Genomic DNA, 15,558 nt, shown 5'->3' on the forward strand with positions numbered 1-15,558 from the left:
ATAGATGTACATGGATTTTTGCTTCTGTTCAGAACCGAGTTATCCAACACCAGGCTTCAGCCCGCTGGGTTTTAACCAGTGACTAATGGCTGTTCCTGGCTTCACTTACAATATGGAGCTGAAGGTCTAATGGTATTTCCAAATACACTTATGAAGACTTTCATCTTCAGATCAAAAGGACCTCTATGGTCATAAACACTTAGTTTTGCCGTACTGTTGGTTCCAGAAATATTTCATCTCTGGCAGTGGATTCCAATCTGCCTTTTTTGTCTTTCTCCCTTGCTCAAGGAGGCTCTAACAAAATGTTTTGGTTTTTTTTTTTTTTGCTTTCTGTTTTCTGGATATATTGTTAGAATACAAAAAACTTGCCAATAACAATATGAAATTTAAAATCTCTTGTGCAGAGAACTTTGTCTGAGAGTAATTGTCTCTACAGGAATTCAGCTGAAAAAGGTTCAGGAGCAGCGTGAGCAAGAAGCAAAGCGAGAGCCTGTTGGAAATGATGTGGCAACCATCCTTTCAAGACGCATTGCCGTGGAATACAGTGATTCTGATGATGATTCAGAGTTTGATGAGAACGATTGGTCAGATTGAACCTGGTCCAAGCTCAGTAGCAAGTTCATGAAACACTTGGCTTCAGTGATTGCTTTCTTAGCAAGACATAAAGCAGGGCATTAACATGTGTTAAGGCTAGTGATCGAAGTGCTGAAGTTGAGTCGGCATTATTCAGAATGCTGTAGCTTAGCAACTCTGGTAATAATGATGTGATTACGCTTATGCAGATCAGAAACTTGTCTTACTTTCAGTATTTACAGCATAATACTTAAGTGCCACTAAATGTAGCAAATCATGTGCTGCGTGCAAAACATGCTGCAGTTGTTGCACTGTTACAGAACCAGCATTTTATTTTACATTCCAATCTTGAAGGGATAAAATATATTTTTTTGACTTTACATCTTTTAATTATTTTAGCAACTTAGATACTTGTGAATTGGTCTGGTTGTTAGTCTTTGAGGGCAGTTTAACTATATGACTGAGTGAAGAGTTGAATTCCATAAATAAGACTTCTAGCTTTTTTTTTTAGTTACTAATTATGCCCACTGTAGTCTATTCTTCATAATTGCTGGGCTTAAGGATCTTTTTGCCTACAGAATTGATTTTATATAATAGTTCTTTTTATCTTGACAATGGTAGCAGAAGATGAAATGTATGCTTTGAAGCATGAATCCACATGATCCAAAATGACCATTTTGTGAGCAGAGCAGATAGGTAGGAGTCCAGCAGTAGGTTGCTGGCTGCTTGTTGGGAGTGTGCTGGGGCTCTTTGGGTGGGTAGTGGACACATTTACAAATGAAAGTTAAAATACCTGTAGAGCTTTTTAGTTTTATGATACAGATCAACGGGATGCAATGACTTCAGGGTAGACCTGATAGAAGCCGTATGGTTATTGCAGTGTGTAAATGTTCCTCTGTTATTACTGAAGATTGGAACTTTTATCAGTCCAAATCTAGCAACTGGATACATTTCACAAGTATTAAACTTGGTCTTTATGCCTGTAGGTATAAATGTTTGTAAATAAGTTTTGTTGTTGTTGATTTGTACACCTATAGTCATGACAGATTTTCTGCTCCCTGTAGCACGTTTACTCAAAACTACTATTACTTCGAATGTATTTCTTTTCCAGTCCATCTGTTGATAAAACATGGGCAGTTAAAACAGTTTTAATGGCTGTTTAGGTACTATGCCATATATATACACCTGTTTTCTCCTTCCCTAGGAACAGTTTCTGCCATGCTCTCAGTTTTCTTTTCACAGTACAGTAATAAAATGTTTGAGTTTATTTTATTTTATATTTTTCCTTCTTTCTTCTGGACTTAGGCTGCTGCTTTGCCTAATGAGGTTTTAAAAAATACAGTGCGGGAAGAATTCTTTCCTTACCAGATTACAGTTTTAATCTTTGTAACTGAAGTCTCAGTAATTCCAGGTGTAACACTGGGTAAAGCTCCTTTGTTCTGTGAGGCCCTGTCTGTTCTTGGAAAAAAAAATAATAGCATGTAAAATAAAAAGAGAAACGGGAGACGATTATCTAACTTGTGTTTACACAATTAAGTTTTAGTCCTGAGAATGTAACAGTCTAACATGATGTTTGCATGCAGACTGTTGGCTACTTCACTGCTGTTTAATCTGCGTATGATCTTCCAGGCTGTGGTGGGTGTCATTGGTAGGGTGGTAACACGCTGCCTCAATGTTGGTGTTAAAATTTACCGTGTAAAGTAAGACCTATCTCTGCATAATAGTGAACAACTATGGCTCCTGTTAGTTGGTGCCAGCGGAAGGTGCTCCCCTCCCTTTCAGCCGGAGCTGGTTTTGTCTTTGCCTTAAAATACAGAGCTGGAGGCTGCTTTGTTTGGTGTCCCGCAGTCCGAGTGTCCACCGCAGAGGACGGCGTTTGGCCCACGGCCCGATTGTGGGTTTCATCCATCTGTGAGAGACGGTTTGTTCAGATCATCAGGGTGCGCTTGCAAAATGATTCTTTGGATGGGGAGGCTAAAAGCGCAAGCGGGACACAGCGTTACATCCCCGTGTCGGTGGGGAGGGAACTGGTGGTGTTCTTTTAATGCACACTGACGTGGAATATCTCAGCAGAAAATTCTTTCCAAGCTACTGAAATTTCATATGAGAGAAGATATATTTTGTGAGCACAGAAGTTGGGCGTGTCTGGAATTTTGTAATGTATGTTAATTTTAAATAATAAACGTTAAACAAGCAGTTGTGACCAATTAAGATAGTGTAGATTTTTCAGTCATAGTAGCCAACCCGTTTTTCTGAACCTGCAATGTTGTCCTTTCAGTATTTTATTAATAAAATGTGAGTTGAATTCAGTGATGTAAACTAACATAATTCCAGGATGTTTTTATCAGTTTTATCATACTTTGGATTGTGAATAAGTAACAAATATGAATAAAATCTCACTTTTGAGCCTGTCTTTCTTTCCTGAGATTACTAAGATTAATCTTTATCCCTTATCAGTCAATAATGGAAGTGGAAATGCGAGTCTTCCAAATGCCGGCTGTGATCCCAGGAGCAATGGTTTTACTGGGATGGAGACCAAGCTCTGCAAAACCAGACCCCTTAAGGTACCGTTGCTTCTCTTGACCTACATACTTATTTGTTCTTTTGCACCTTGATGCGAGCTCCACATTGAAGTCCTTGGCTAGTGTAAATAGACATTAATTTCCCTACAGGTAGCTTTAATTTTCTTCTCAGGGAAATGCATTAACACTTTGCTTGCAGAAAGAACAGTGCAGAACGTGTGAGTTCATTAGCAAGCCCCTCTCTCACTTTTTTAATACAGGAGAGTCTTTGTAGGTTAATGACACCAAGCGCTATGTTGTAAAATGCAAACCCATGTCTTCCTAATGCAAACAGATCTGTTTAATTTACTACTGTATTACACAATTGGTTTATGTAGTTCTTCCCAGTATGACATGATAAATAAACAGACTTGTTTATGTATCTTAGACTTGGTTGTTCCCTGGGAAAAAGAATTAATCTTTAATCTGCTCAGCTGAAAATTCCAGTCCCTGTGGCACTTGGTTCATATTTTGCTGAAATTTTTCATCTATGACTTGAACTTAATTCAGATAATTTAGAACAAAGACACCAATTCTACATAGAAACTGAATATATGAGCTTGCAATTTTGGTTCAAAGGCTGTCTCATTAAAGCATTTATAGCTGCTCATTTATCCGCTGGGGCTGGAGTTAGGACTGGTGGTCACGTGGTGTATTTCATTGACAGCTCTTCAGTTGTCTTTTGAATGATAATATTTCCGTGTGACTAAACTGACATCAGTTGGGTTTTTAGGTACTTAAGATTTCTCTGTACTAAGATGAACTGCATGAAGAAAAAGAACTTCGTTTTTATTGTAAGAGGTGCATGCTGTGCAGAACAAGCTCAAGTTTGTTTGCAGAATGCAAATAGGGTTGGAAGGAAGAGAAGTGACTCCCTGGGAAACCAGTTCTTGTGATTGTATTTTGCAGGTATGTTATCTCTCATGTGCCAGGCATTGTTTTAATCGTAGAAAGGTGTTCCCTTCTGTTTGAAACAACACACCTAAGGATATAGCAAATGTGTAACTTCTGAAAATCTTTAAAATCTCACTATAAACTGATCGGAGTATAAACCTAGTGATGAAAATTTCATTAGAATCTTGTGGCTGGAAGCTGAGGTTGCGCAAAGTCAATCTGGAGCTGCTATTTCCTAGCAGCAGGGTAAAAGACATACTGGAACAGCTTATCCAAAGATGGCTTTGACAGGGATATTTTTTAATTTTTTTTCTTTTTTTTTTCTTCCAAGTGTCAATACCCCTTTTCCTTTTCCAAAAGCAACCTGCTGTAGTTCAGTTTGGGTAAAGTTTCTTGCCCCGTTAATTCTGAGTTCGAGGTGTTCCTGATACCAGGACGTACATACGTGCACACACACACAGAAATCTGAGGATTTTCAGCATCTTGAGGCAGCTTTGTATTGATGCATTTAAACATTGTCAGTGTGCTCAGTGCTGTGTGGGGAATGAAAGTAAATGATAAACCCTGCTAGGATCCCTCAGGGACTGGTGTCTGTCACAAAGCATTTGGGAGTGACTCGAGCTTGTCACTGAACAACCTTCCCAGTTCCCTTGCATGTGGGTACTCCTGGAAGGGCTGTGGGCTTCCAATCAACCATCGTCTGGCATTAGAGGTGAATAGAAATAATAGGAACACTGGGAAAACGTTTCATTACAAAACGGGAAGAAGGTATTTAATATTTTGCTTTCTGTAGTAACAGATGGAGGAGAAGTGTTTCTTGTGTGCGGTCAAGTATCTGTAGGTTTCTCTGGAGAAATGTGTTCTGATCTGTGGCTGACCAAGGTGGGCATTCTTACACCTGGAATGCAGTCTCCAAAGTTTGTGCTGGACTGGGCCTTTTTTCAGCTGGATAAGAAGATAAGTAGCCCTTGAGAGATTCTTAGCTAAACATAGTAGTCTCTTTAGAGATTAGATCTTACTGCTGCCGATAGAGAAGTTCTGATCTGATTAGCTGACGCAGGGAGGACCTCAGCGCTTTTCTTTTGGTGGGGTCACATGCAGAGTGCTTTGGAGATGAGAGCTGAGGTGTCTCGACAGCTTGTCTTAGATAGGTTGCCTTTCCGAGTCACTCAGCATTCTCAATCACTAATGGGCTGTAATATCATGTGAAAACTCTCTGCCCTGCTGAGCAATCACCCATTGCCAAAGCAGTGTGGGTTAGAGGAAGGAAAAAAGGGCTGGGAATCTGACAAAGTTACCCTAATGCCAGTTAATACGGGGCAGTATGTCCCATCTGCCTGTCAGAGGAGCCCAAAACAGGAGTTCTACCAACTGTACCGAAGGAGATGGCAGAACTCATCTGTTTTCTGTTTTTCTTTAAAATCAGGCTGATGCATTCCTGTTCAGTTTTCTGAGTAATGCTGTTGATGTTTTATTTCTCTAGCAAATTTAATTTTCTAGTCCCTTATCAGTTACCTGTCTCTGACTTGCTGAATGGCAAGTGGTTCCACTTAAATTTGAGAAGAAACTTCTTCTCAGTGAGGACATGAGAGGAGAGAACCAGGTTTGACACATCCAGGACACAGTGACAGTAGTTTATCAAGCACTGGAACAGGCTGCCCAGGGGGGTTGTGGAGTCTCCTACTCTGGAGACATTCAAAACCTGCCTGGACACCTTCCTGTGTAACCTCATCTGGGTGTTCCTGCTCCGGCAGGGGGATTGGACTAGATGATCTTTTGAGGTCCCTTCCAGTCCCTGACATTCTGTGATTCTATAACTCTTGTGTAGGGTCATAAAAATGTTTCATCCAACTGTGACAAGAGAACAGTAAGGTATGTAATGTGTGCAGCGCTGTTGCAATATATATGTTGAAATACTGACATACACTTGGATCTTGATTATAAATGTCAATGACTCCCAGGAGCACATGGAGTTTACTTAAACGGGTGGATCCTGCTGGCTCATTGCTCTTCCTAGTGACCAGTCACTGATTTGCCATAACTGCTGAAAACCACCATTGTGACGTTCCACAAATCTTTACAAAAAATATGCAAGATAGAAATCAGTTGGGTACAAGGCAACTATCAGACAGATTCTTACCTGGAAAAAAGTTCTCATTTTTGTTCATCCTCTGTATTCTCTTCAAAACCCCCAGTGACTCTCAAGCCATCCTTTGCTTTTTAAATTATTTAAGAGCCATCTTCATTCTTCAAGTTGTTCTGTCTCGGAAACTGAATCAGGTCTACCACATGCTTTAAGTAAAGGATGCTCCATCCCTCTCCTCTGGTGCTCCTCCTGACCTATATTTCTTGCTATGTTTCTAGAATTTATATGAATGATTTATATGGCATGATAGACTTTATACTTTGCCAAAAGAGATAATAAATCCTCACTTTAGGGATTTTCAGACCTAGTTAAAATACATCAAATTGTGAAGCAGCTGGCAAAAACTAGAATGACTTGACATAAGAGATTACAGAGGGTGTCTAGCTGTAATGTTGCTTCTTACTTACTGTGTTACCAGAGAAAAACCATTTAAGTACAGGATGCCTCGCTTAGGGAGAATAACACCACAGATCTGTGGCTTTCTTCTGTCTCTTAAATGTGAGGTTGGAAAATAAGATACTTTTTAGGACAGATGGGGAACAATAGAAGAAGATACTTTGGTGAGTAACTTATGATACTTCTCTTTGTTTTTGTTTTATCTCTATACAGAAACACCCTCTGAATGCTGAGGCTAAATTTTAACCTTCTCCCTGAAGATGACCTTATCTGTTTTATCCTCTTCACCTTATCTGTTGCAGTGTGTAATGACCTTTCTCTTCGATCCAGCCATCTGCCTGCCTCAGCTTTTATTTCCTTCTCTGATCAGAGGGGACATGAGAGTACAAACGGCACTGGCAGTGCTGCCGGCCTGGATACCTGATTAGGATAAATAGACTTGACATTTAAATAGTAAAAGAAGTCTTATTTAAAATTCATGAATACAAGAATTATTAAAGGAGCCTAGTGAACTGGGAATGTTTTCCGCAAAGAAAGCAAAGCACAGATGTTCAGGGTGGGTAGGGTATTTAAGGAATATGTGGGTAAAGCATAATTCTAAGCCACAGCTCTATTTTAAGGCTTCCAGGTGTGAGCCTTGCACAATTGCTGTAATTACCAGCCTGCTGCAGGTATTGCTTCTCTCTGGGTTTCAGGCAGCAACGATTTATTCTCAGCCATCTGTTTGAATGCTAGCAGGGATCCCACTGCTGTAGAAAAACTTGTTGGCTCAAGAAGTGTAGGTGGAATGGAAATGGAGGTAGTGGGATGGCAAGAGCAGAGTTTACTCTTGAAAACATCATGATGGCAGGACAGAAGTGGAGTTACTGAAGGCACCGTTAATTTGTTGGCACAGAAGCGAAAGAAAGTAATGTAGAATTTGAAAGTTCCAGGTCTTTGGAGACCTGGCATGGGGACTGTCTCCCCTCATCAGACTTCATGCCTCAGTTTTTCCATTTGGTGCCCAAACTGGAGAGATGAAGGCAAAGAGAGTCCCCGATAACGTGATTTCTCTTCCACTGGAATCGCCTTGAGATTTACAGATGACAAGTTGTCCACTGGATACAGGTGAAGCTGCAGCCTAAACAGCCATGATGTCTGCTCGCTGGTCAGACCATGTCTGTGCTAGTCAGAAGCAGACCCTGAAGGGTTTGAGTCTAAGCCAGGGTCAGCTTGGAGGTGAGACCAAACTGTGCAGGGCTTCATCCAGTCTCTGGTGCCTCTGGTAAGAGTTATGTTTTCCACAGTGTGTGACAAGGATCTTCGAGATGGGGTTAAGCTTTCACCCCAAAGGGCTGCTCAGCACTGGCCGCGTTTCAGGGGTTCTGCTTCACGCGAGCGAAGCGCCCGCTGCTGCAGCGAGAGCTGCTCTGACACTTGGTGTGTCTGGGAGGAATCAAATCCACGTGCTGCTCCATGGTGGGGATCAAGCGTGGTGAGTGGGAACATGCAGGTCTGCCTCCTAAGAGCTTCTGATCCAAACTAAAATACCCTAATGGACAGTGCCTAAAGGGTGGCTGTGGCCTAGGTGTGACTGCTAAACAGCTCTGTTTTCACAGCTGTTCACCCTTCCCCGCTGTGCTCGCTCCCTCATGTCCACGGCTGCTGTCATCCTTCAGCATCACGTATTGCTCGGCTTGGGAGAGGCAAACACCCGTATCTTTGATGCGCTGAACATCTGGCAAAGCATTTGCAGCTGCTGGAGCAACTTTGCTGATGAAGGAGCAGTTCTGGAGGCAGCGTGGAGCAGCACATCTCCTGCGCCACCCGTGCGGCAGCTCATCCTGGCAAGCAAGCCAGCTGCGGTCAGCTAGACAGTAAAAGTCTATCAGCTGGCAACTACACTTCAGTATCAGATCAAAATACAAGGCCGGATAATGCAGGAAGCATGAAGGTGTTTGAAAATGTTTATTCAGCTAGGAATTCTTGCTGTTTTACCCAGAGGGGAGCTTGGCCTTGACTCCTACAACGCCACAGGGCTGGCAGGAGAGCTGCAGGGGAGCCCTGGCAGCTTTTGCCCTGCTCAGACCTGCTTAGTAGCTGGGAAAACGATACATTTGAGGTTCCTTTAATTCTTTGTGTGACATTATTAGAAGCTTAGCTTGATTAAGAAGGGATGTGTGAGCAGAGGTGTTCCTTTGTCAGGGACGGACCTGTTCTAGGCCTCTGTCTTCTGGTACATGAAGCCTTAAAATCCCATGGCAGGAGAACAAGGTGCTGCTGCGGGGGTTGTGTCCCCCGCAAATACACCGGGTTAGAGGGGCTGCCTTTCTATAGAAAGATGCTGACCTCCAGTGGACAAATGGGGCAATCATAAGAGTTTATTCTAATTAAGATTTACCTGCATGAGAACCTAGAAAGATGCAGAATTTGAACATCTGGAGATTCCCCTACTTCACTCTTCCCCGAACTCTTAAAGCCTTTATATTTCTATGTAACCACAGAGCAAATATTCCTACGTACCTTTGTGAAATTTCAGTGTCTTTAACATCGCCGATTGTCTCTTCATCTTCTTTCCCCCAAGGAACGTGTTTTCTGTGGAGGCGCTGCCCTGCACAGACAAGCCTTCTGAAAGAAGAGAAACTCATCTGCGGTGACATGATCTAACGTGAGCTCTGCTCTGCGAGAGCGATGGCTGCAGGAGAATGGAGACTCTGGGAACGCTCCTCTGTGCATCTTCCAACTGGTTGCTCCTCTCAGGGCAACTGAGTGGTGCTGTGGCACAAGCAAGTGTATAGAAAAACCTCAGTGCACTGGAGGCCAAGCCCACCAGTCCTTAACAAAGCTGGAACAAGGCAGAGCTGCCGTGAAGCTACGAGCACTGAAGTGACGAGATGTGACAGCTGAGGGAGTTGCTGCACCTCTGCTGAGCTCCTGCCCGTGAGTGTCCCCACGGGTCCCCTGAGGCTGCCCTAGCTGTGAGGTGACTGCACAAAGCAAGCGGAGGCCTCCAGGGGAGCTGGGAGAGGCGGGTGAATTGCAGCAGCTGGGTGTTGGATGTTCTAAGGTTTTCATTCACGGGCTCACGGAGGGGTTCAGGTGGGAAGGCACCTCTGGAGCTTGTCTGCTCCAGCCCCTCTGGTTCAAGCAGGGCCACCTACAGCTGGTTACCCAGGACCGTGTCCAGACAGCTTTTGAGTATCTCCATGAATGGAGACTCCGCCAACTCTCTGTGCAACCTGTGCCAGCGCTCAGTCATCCTCACTGTGAAAAGGCATTTTCTGATGTTCAGAGGGAACCTCCTGTGTGTCAGTTTGTGCCCATTGCATGTCCCTTGCCTTCTGTTGTGTGCTTGAAGCCCCAGGGAAGCTGAGCATCTCTGCTCACCAGCTGTGGTGTTGTAAACACAATGCTTGAGTTAAACACGGTAAGAGTCCTTCTTTCTACAGCGGGGAGTATGTACGGTTGGCAATGGATGTGCTGTTCTGCTGCTTAGTTACACAGTAGTAAAAATCACTAAATAATAATAAAAAAAAAAGGTTGTAAAGGGTGAGTTTGCACAGCAGGTTTCATCATTGGATTTCTGATGGCTGTAGCTGACTAAGAAGAGATCGGAAAAGCTTGGTGGTTCCTGCCCAGGCTTGCCTGGGAGGTGTGCTTCGAGTTTCACCGTGCTGGGAGATTTTCTAATGCCCAGCAGCAGCCTCATGAGAAATAACCTGAGGGCTTTGTTGGGCTTGACAAGGATGTTTTTGGGAGGAGGAGAGAGTGTGTTGGTTGCTGTTTAGAAAAGGGCGGGAGGGGCAGAGCAAGGTGTTGGCAAGCCTCAGGTTTTCCCCTTCTGTGATAAAGCATAGATTTGTATGGAGAGGTGATGGGGAACACAGAGCTCGTGCTGTTTCCTTGGACTCCCATAACTCCTCTGTGTGGTGGGAGTAAGTCTTAGCAGAAAGCCTTTCCTCTGCTCTTTCACACAGGACCACAGGACAATCCTGCCCTGCTCGCAGCAGGGTCAGCTTGGAGGTGAGACCAAACTGTGCAGGGCTTCATCCAGTCCCTGGTGCCTCTGGTAAGAGTCATTTTTTCCACAGTGTGTGACAAGGATCATCAAGATGGGGTTAAGCTTTCACCCCAAAGGGCAGTGACTGCCGATGCCGGTCCCACTGCTGCTTCCACCATCGCTCTGAAGAGGAAAAAACAAATGATTCCTGGTCCCCAAGGAAGAGGTTGCGGTGCTGATGTTCCCCGCTCCCCCGGGCATGCTGCTGGAGGAGAAGCCACTTGGGGTGTTCAGATCTCAGCTGCTTTGCTTTATCACTTTTCTGGGACCTCTCCAGATATTTGAACAGTTGGTAGACGGAAGAGATGGGTGTCTTCTGCTGTCCCGCTCTGGTGAAAAGAAAGGGAATGCTTCTTCCCTTGGGACAACGAAGGCGAGTGATGCTTTTTGCGGTGTTGCTGTGTACGCCACTCCTTCTCTCAGAAGAGATCCATCCCAGTTTTTCCTTAGGATGTTTAATGGTGGGTCTGTTGATGCAGGTGTCAATACACAAAGGTCTAACCAGTTTTCATTAGGTGCATTATTGTCTGGAACTTCCCAATAAGTCAGCTTGCTGGTATGAGAATAGATCAACGCTTGAATGACAACTAATCTATATTGTGAAATATATTAGAGAATCTTTAATTTACATAGAGATGAAGCCTGCTTACAGGGAGTGGAAATCAATAGTGGCTTTTATATCATCCTCTGGGCAGAATATTAAATCTGAAACTCCGTAATATCTAAACTGCATCAAGAGATTACAAGCCAATAGTATTAATAGCATAGAAAGGATCAGTTTTTCCTTTCTTAATAAATTTGATATATCTGCAGTTTCCAGATGGGGTTTTTGTTCTTTCAGAACAAGAAATGTGTTGCCATTTTATTAGCAATCGGGGTTAGGGTGGGAAGCTTGCAATGCCAGGTGGTGTGTAAACATAGAAAGAAAAGGTAAAAGGTGATCCCTGCAGTCTCACCTGAATGTGAGGAGTAGCTGGTGGACACCTACGTTGCCTGAACAGGAGCCTTGACTGTTTCTTAGTCCAAAGCCCACCCATGAGCAGGGAGATTTGCCACAGACCAAAGTGTACTCAGAGCTGTAATGATCTCCAGCAGGGAGTGGATGCAGGGTAAAACCAGCCGTCCCAGCCAAGGCCACGTTGCCAGTGGGTTCCTGTAGCACACACCGTGATTCCAGCTCACTTCTGTCCGGAGAGTAACCGCAGTGTCCGTCTGCACCGTGTTGTGGGAAGGCATCGCTGCTGTTTGCTTTTGTTGTTCTTTCCTTTGAGCTGACAGGAGCTGTATAACGATCTGCTTCAACCGCTCTGTTCTACAGGCTCCATTTTTCTACAATTTGCTTTGATCTTGAATAGATGGGAAAGGTGACAACGAAAGAAAACATTTCCATCAGAACAATGTCTCTTTCCGAAGGCTTGTCACAACATGAAGTACAATTAAAATCGACTGCACGCCCACGGTTGGTACATAAAACCTTATGCTGTGCAGTTTATGGTGATTCACAGTAGCAGAGCACAGTGAACATGATGTGCCAGGGCACTGATGCTCCCTGGCTGGATCTCCGCAGCTTCTGCAAGTCCAAACGCAGTGCTCTTTCTCCTGCCCCCAATGATCTCTCTTCTTCCACATGATGAATCCAGTCATTAGTCCAAGATTAAATTTATTCAGACTCTCTACATCACTTTTTCCTCCTCTGGTTTTAATCAGCTTTGCACAACCAAGTTAGGTCTGTCTTAAATCTGCTATACTTTAACTTACAGGGGTGCAAGAAGAACCAGCAGGTGCAAGAGGATGGAAGGATGGGGAGGAGAATAGGTGCATGATGTGATAGGGAAAGTAGGGTTGGGTGCAGGAGAAGCAATGGGGAACAGCGGTTGCAGCTGGGGATGGAGGGCTCTGGGGAGTCTGAAAGGATGCAACTGGGATTTCTGCTACCGAAAACTGAGAAACCTGGCACAAAAGGTCAACCAAAGAACAAGAGGCGCGTGGGGCAAGTGTGGTTTGGAGATGGGAGGCAAAGTGTGTGAGGGAAATGGGCAGGGGTGTCTGAGCCTCCTAGACAAACCATCACTGTGCCTTGAAGTGGGACCTGGAGCTCTTCTACTGCTGGGAAAGGCCTTGGGAACCAGAGCAGAGCCCGTTCCTCTGTGTCTCGCTTAAACTGAAGGTGGCCACAGGTTGCTGCGCGTTGGCCATCAGCTCATGTAAAGAATGTCGAGATTGCAGCTGGGCTCACCCTTGTAGTAGTGCTGGGGGCACAGTGAGATTTTTGGAAGGCTTTTCAGGCAGACTGTTTCAACAGCTTGAAAAATTACCTTTTTCTGAGTACATATGGCAGTTTCCAAGTGAATTACTCAAAATCATGACTTTTCTAGATTAAGGTTTTTTAAGAATTTTTTTGACAATAGAAATTGAAGTGTTGAGCCAGCTTGGTTAATAATCTTCTGTAATGCAGCTTCTGTGTGCACAGCAGATACACGTATAGACGTGCTTTTCTTCTGTAAAACTGTGTCTCTACTGCAGCATTTAAACCCTATATCTACTTTCCATTCCTTAATTCTCATGCTGTCATGGGCAAGTCATTTGATTTCTTTGGTTGTGCCCCATCTAGGCAAATAAAATGCAGAAGAAAGCTTTAGATAATTGCAAATTCCACTAAACACACTGAAGTTTTGTAGAAAACAGAGCAGATTCTGATACTACTTTAAAAAAAAAATGCAGCCCATTTAATTAATTATATCAATAAATTATTCTTTTCAAGGCAATTTACTTAATTTTATCCACAGATAAATCTACTGAAGTGCCTAGAGTCTGCGAACTGAACAATTATCGTACCTTCCTATCTCTGTAGATCTCTGGCCAAAACAAATTCCAGGGCTGACATTTTAATTTGCCTTTCAGCTCTGCCAGATGACTGCAGTTGCTTGAAGTGAACTAGACCAAAAACCCTCATGTGAATAAGTGGTGAAAAATACAGCAGACAGGCTTCTTTTCATCATTCTGTTCCTCAGTTATGTTCCCAACAATGAATCATTTTTAAGATTTGATGAGTACGTACTTTGCTGCATTTTCATTCACTTCTAGTGAGGATGCACTGTCCCCAAGGAGAGGCTGCCCTGTGTTGGCACTGGGTGAACAGGGTGCCCCACCACAATTTGACACCTCTATAGGGATGTACTAATTGTTCCTGGCCCACTAATTTTAATAATTCAGGACCAGTTTAAGGCTGGATGCACGTGAAAACTTGTTTCTCATTGCTCTACACTGGAGAGAGGTTCAGGGCTTTGGTTTGCTCTCTGTGTGCGACCTTGTCATGATGCTCTGTGTCTGCAGTGACCTTTGACAGCCCAGGCCTACCACATGTTCAGTATTTTTCCTTTTCATTGTTAATTTTTAGCTACCCTGTAGCCTTCCCAGGTGTTCCTTCAGCTGTCGGCTCTGGCTGTGCCACAGCTGCTGCTGCCAAGCGGTTCGGCGTGATTCTCCGTGCTGCTCACTTCAGGTAGAAGACGTTCAACAAGGCCAGAGAATTGCCTGTGAAATGCAAATTACTCTGCCAGGCAGCAGAGTGAAAGCAAAGTAAACGAGAGTGTCTTCTAATTAAATGTAATGACAAAGAGGCCAAAAAGCATCCCCTGTTAATTCTTGAACTATGCTGGCAGGAGGCAGAGCGGAAGAGAGGAGACCTGCCAGAATGGAGAAAGAAGAGCAAACCAGGACAAAAAGGGAGGTGGCAGCGCTGCTTGTCCTGCACAGCCCCCCAGTCTGGCAGGGGCAGCTCTGTCTGGAGCTCCCCCAAACACGGGCTGGCAGCCCCTGGGGTCCTGCAGCCCCTGGGGTCCTGCAGCCCCAGGAGCTCGGCTGCTCCAGAGGGGCACATGGACAGTACCTGTCTCTCATCAGCAGGCAAATCGTTCTGATGAAATGGCACTGACAGTAGCTGCTCTGGTTTTAATATTTTCCTAATTCTTGCAGGAATATGCATACACCTAAGATAATGGAGTTTCTGTAATTCCTTTTTTATTGCTGCTGTAGAGCTGAGGAAAAGCCCTACTGCCCTGGGAGCTGTACTCATAAAGACAAATCTTCAGTTTATTTCAGTTTCCCTGTCTACTGAATGAGAATATGCTCTGGTGCATCCTAAGGTCAGCTTCCTGGCAGGATGAATTGGCTCCACAGGGATTTCATGCTGTATCAGAGGCAGGGGACAGGTACACCCCACCCAGCTGGTGTGCATACAGCTCTGCTAGACCTATATAAGCTATACGGCATTTTGTTGCATAGACAGCACTTGTGGAAGCAGTGATGCTAAGCGGGTTCCCCCAGGAGCTTCTCCTCAGTGGCTGCTCCTTGCTCGTTTGTCCACTTAATGTCCTGTCAGGGACTGGAGTGATGACAGGTGGGCTTCACTGTAGGGGTGGGTGTAAATGTGTGTGTGCTGTAGTCCTGGTGTACCTGGATCTTCGCATTGTCTCTGCTGTTAGTCTCCACTGTGGAAATACACTCTACAGGGATGGGAGTCTCCACACACCTTTGTTTCCACAAGTATTCAGGGGGTGATGTGAGGACCTCCCCTCCAAGTCTCACTTTCCGCATCCTCCCAGGGATTTCCCTCCTACCCAAAGCGAAAGGGGCTTGGTGGCCAGCAAAGCAGGCCAGGTCAGAGACCCAGGTTTCAATAGCTGGGAGGGATATTTTTTACATTTTTGTGTGTCTGCTTTTTCTTTTTCTACATGAAAAGTTAGGAAAGGAAGTTTTTTAAGGTAAAACTTGGCACAGTTTAACACCTTAGGACAAGCCTTCCCACATTCACCCTCATCCTCAGGCTCAGTGATGAGCCCCACCAGCAGCCTCACACCTCTCCATGGGCAAGCTGCTGAGAGTTTGCTGTAGGGACACTTGCGTTTCAGGGTGGGCTGACACGTCACTCAGGAATCAGTACTCAGGGT

At 44.3% G+C, this 15,558-nt stretch overlaps 1 protein-coding gene across 11 annotated transcripts in view; it reads left to right on the top strand.

Annotated features, from left to right (window-relative positions):
* The window catches only part of WASF3 (WASP family member 3), a 66,818-nt gene extending 63,839 nt beyond the window's left edge, over positions 1-2,979 (top strand). For all 11 annotated transcript variants that reach the window (XM_065050575.1, XM_065050612.1, XM_065050542.1 and 8 more), the window contains one exon: positions 437-2,979. In XM_065050575.1, the coding sequence (XP_064906647.1) occupies positions 437-594 (158 nt within the window). In that variant the 3' untranslated portion in view covers positions 595-2,979. The remainder of the gene's footprint in view (positions 1-436) is intronic.
* Positions 2,980-15,558: the final 12,579 nt, after the last annotated feature.

The sequence above is a fragment of the Columba livia genome, chromosome 1, assembly GCF_036013475.1.
Source record: "Columba livia isolate bColLiv1 breed racing homer chromosome 1, bColLiv1.pat.W.v2, whole genome shotgun sequence".
Classification (NCBI taxonomy): Eukaryota; Metazoa; Chordata; class Aves; order Columbiformes; family Columbidae; genus Columba; species Columba livia.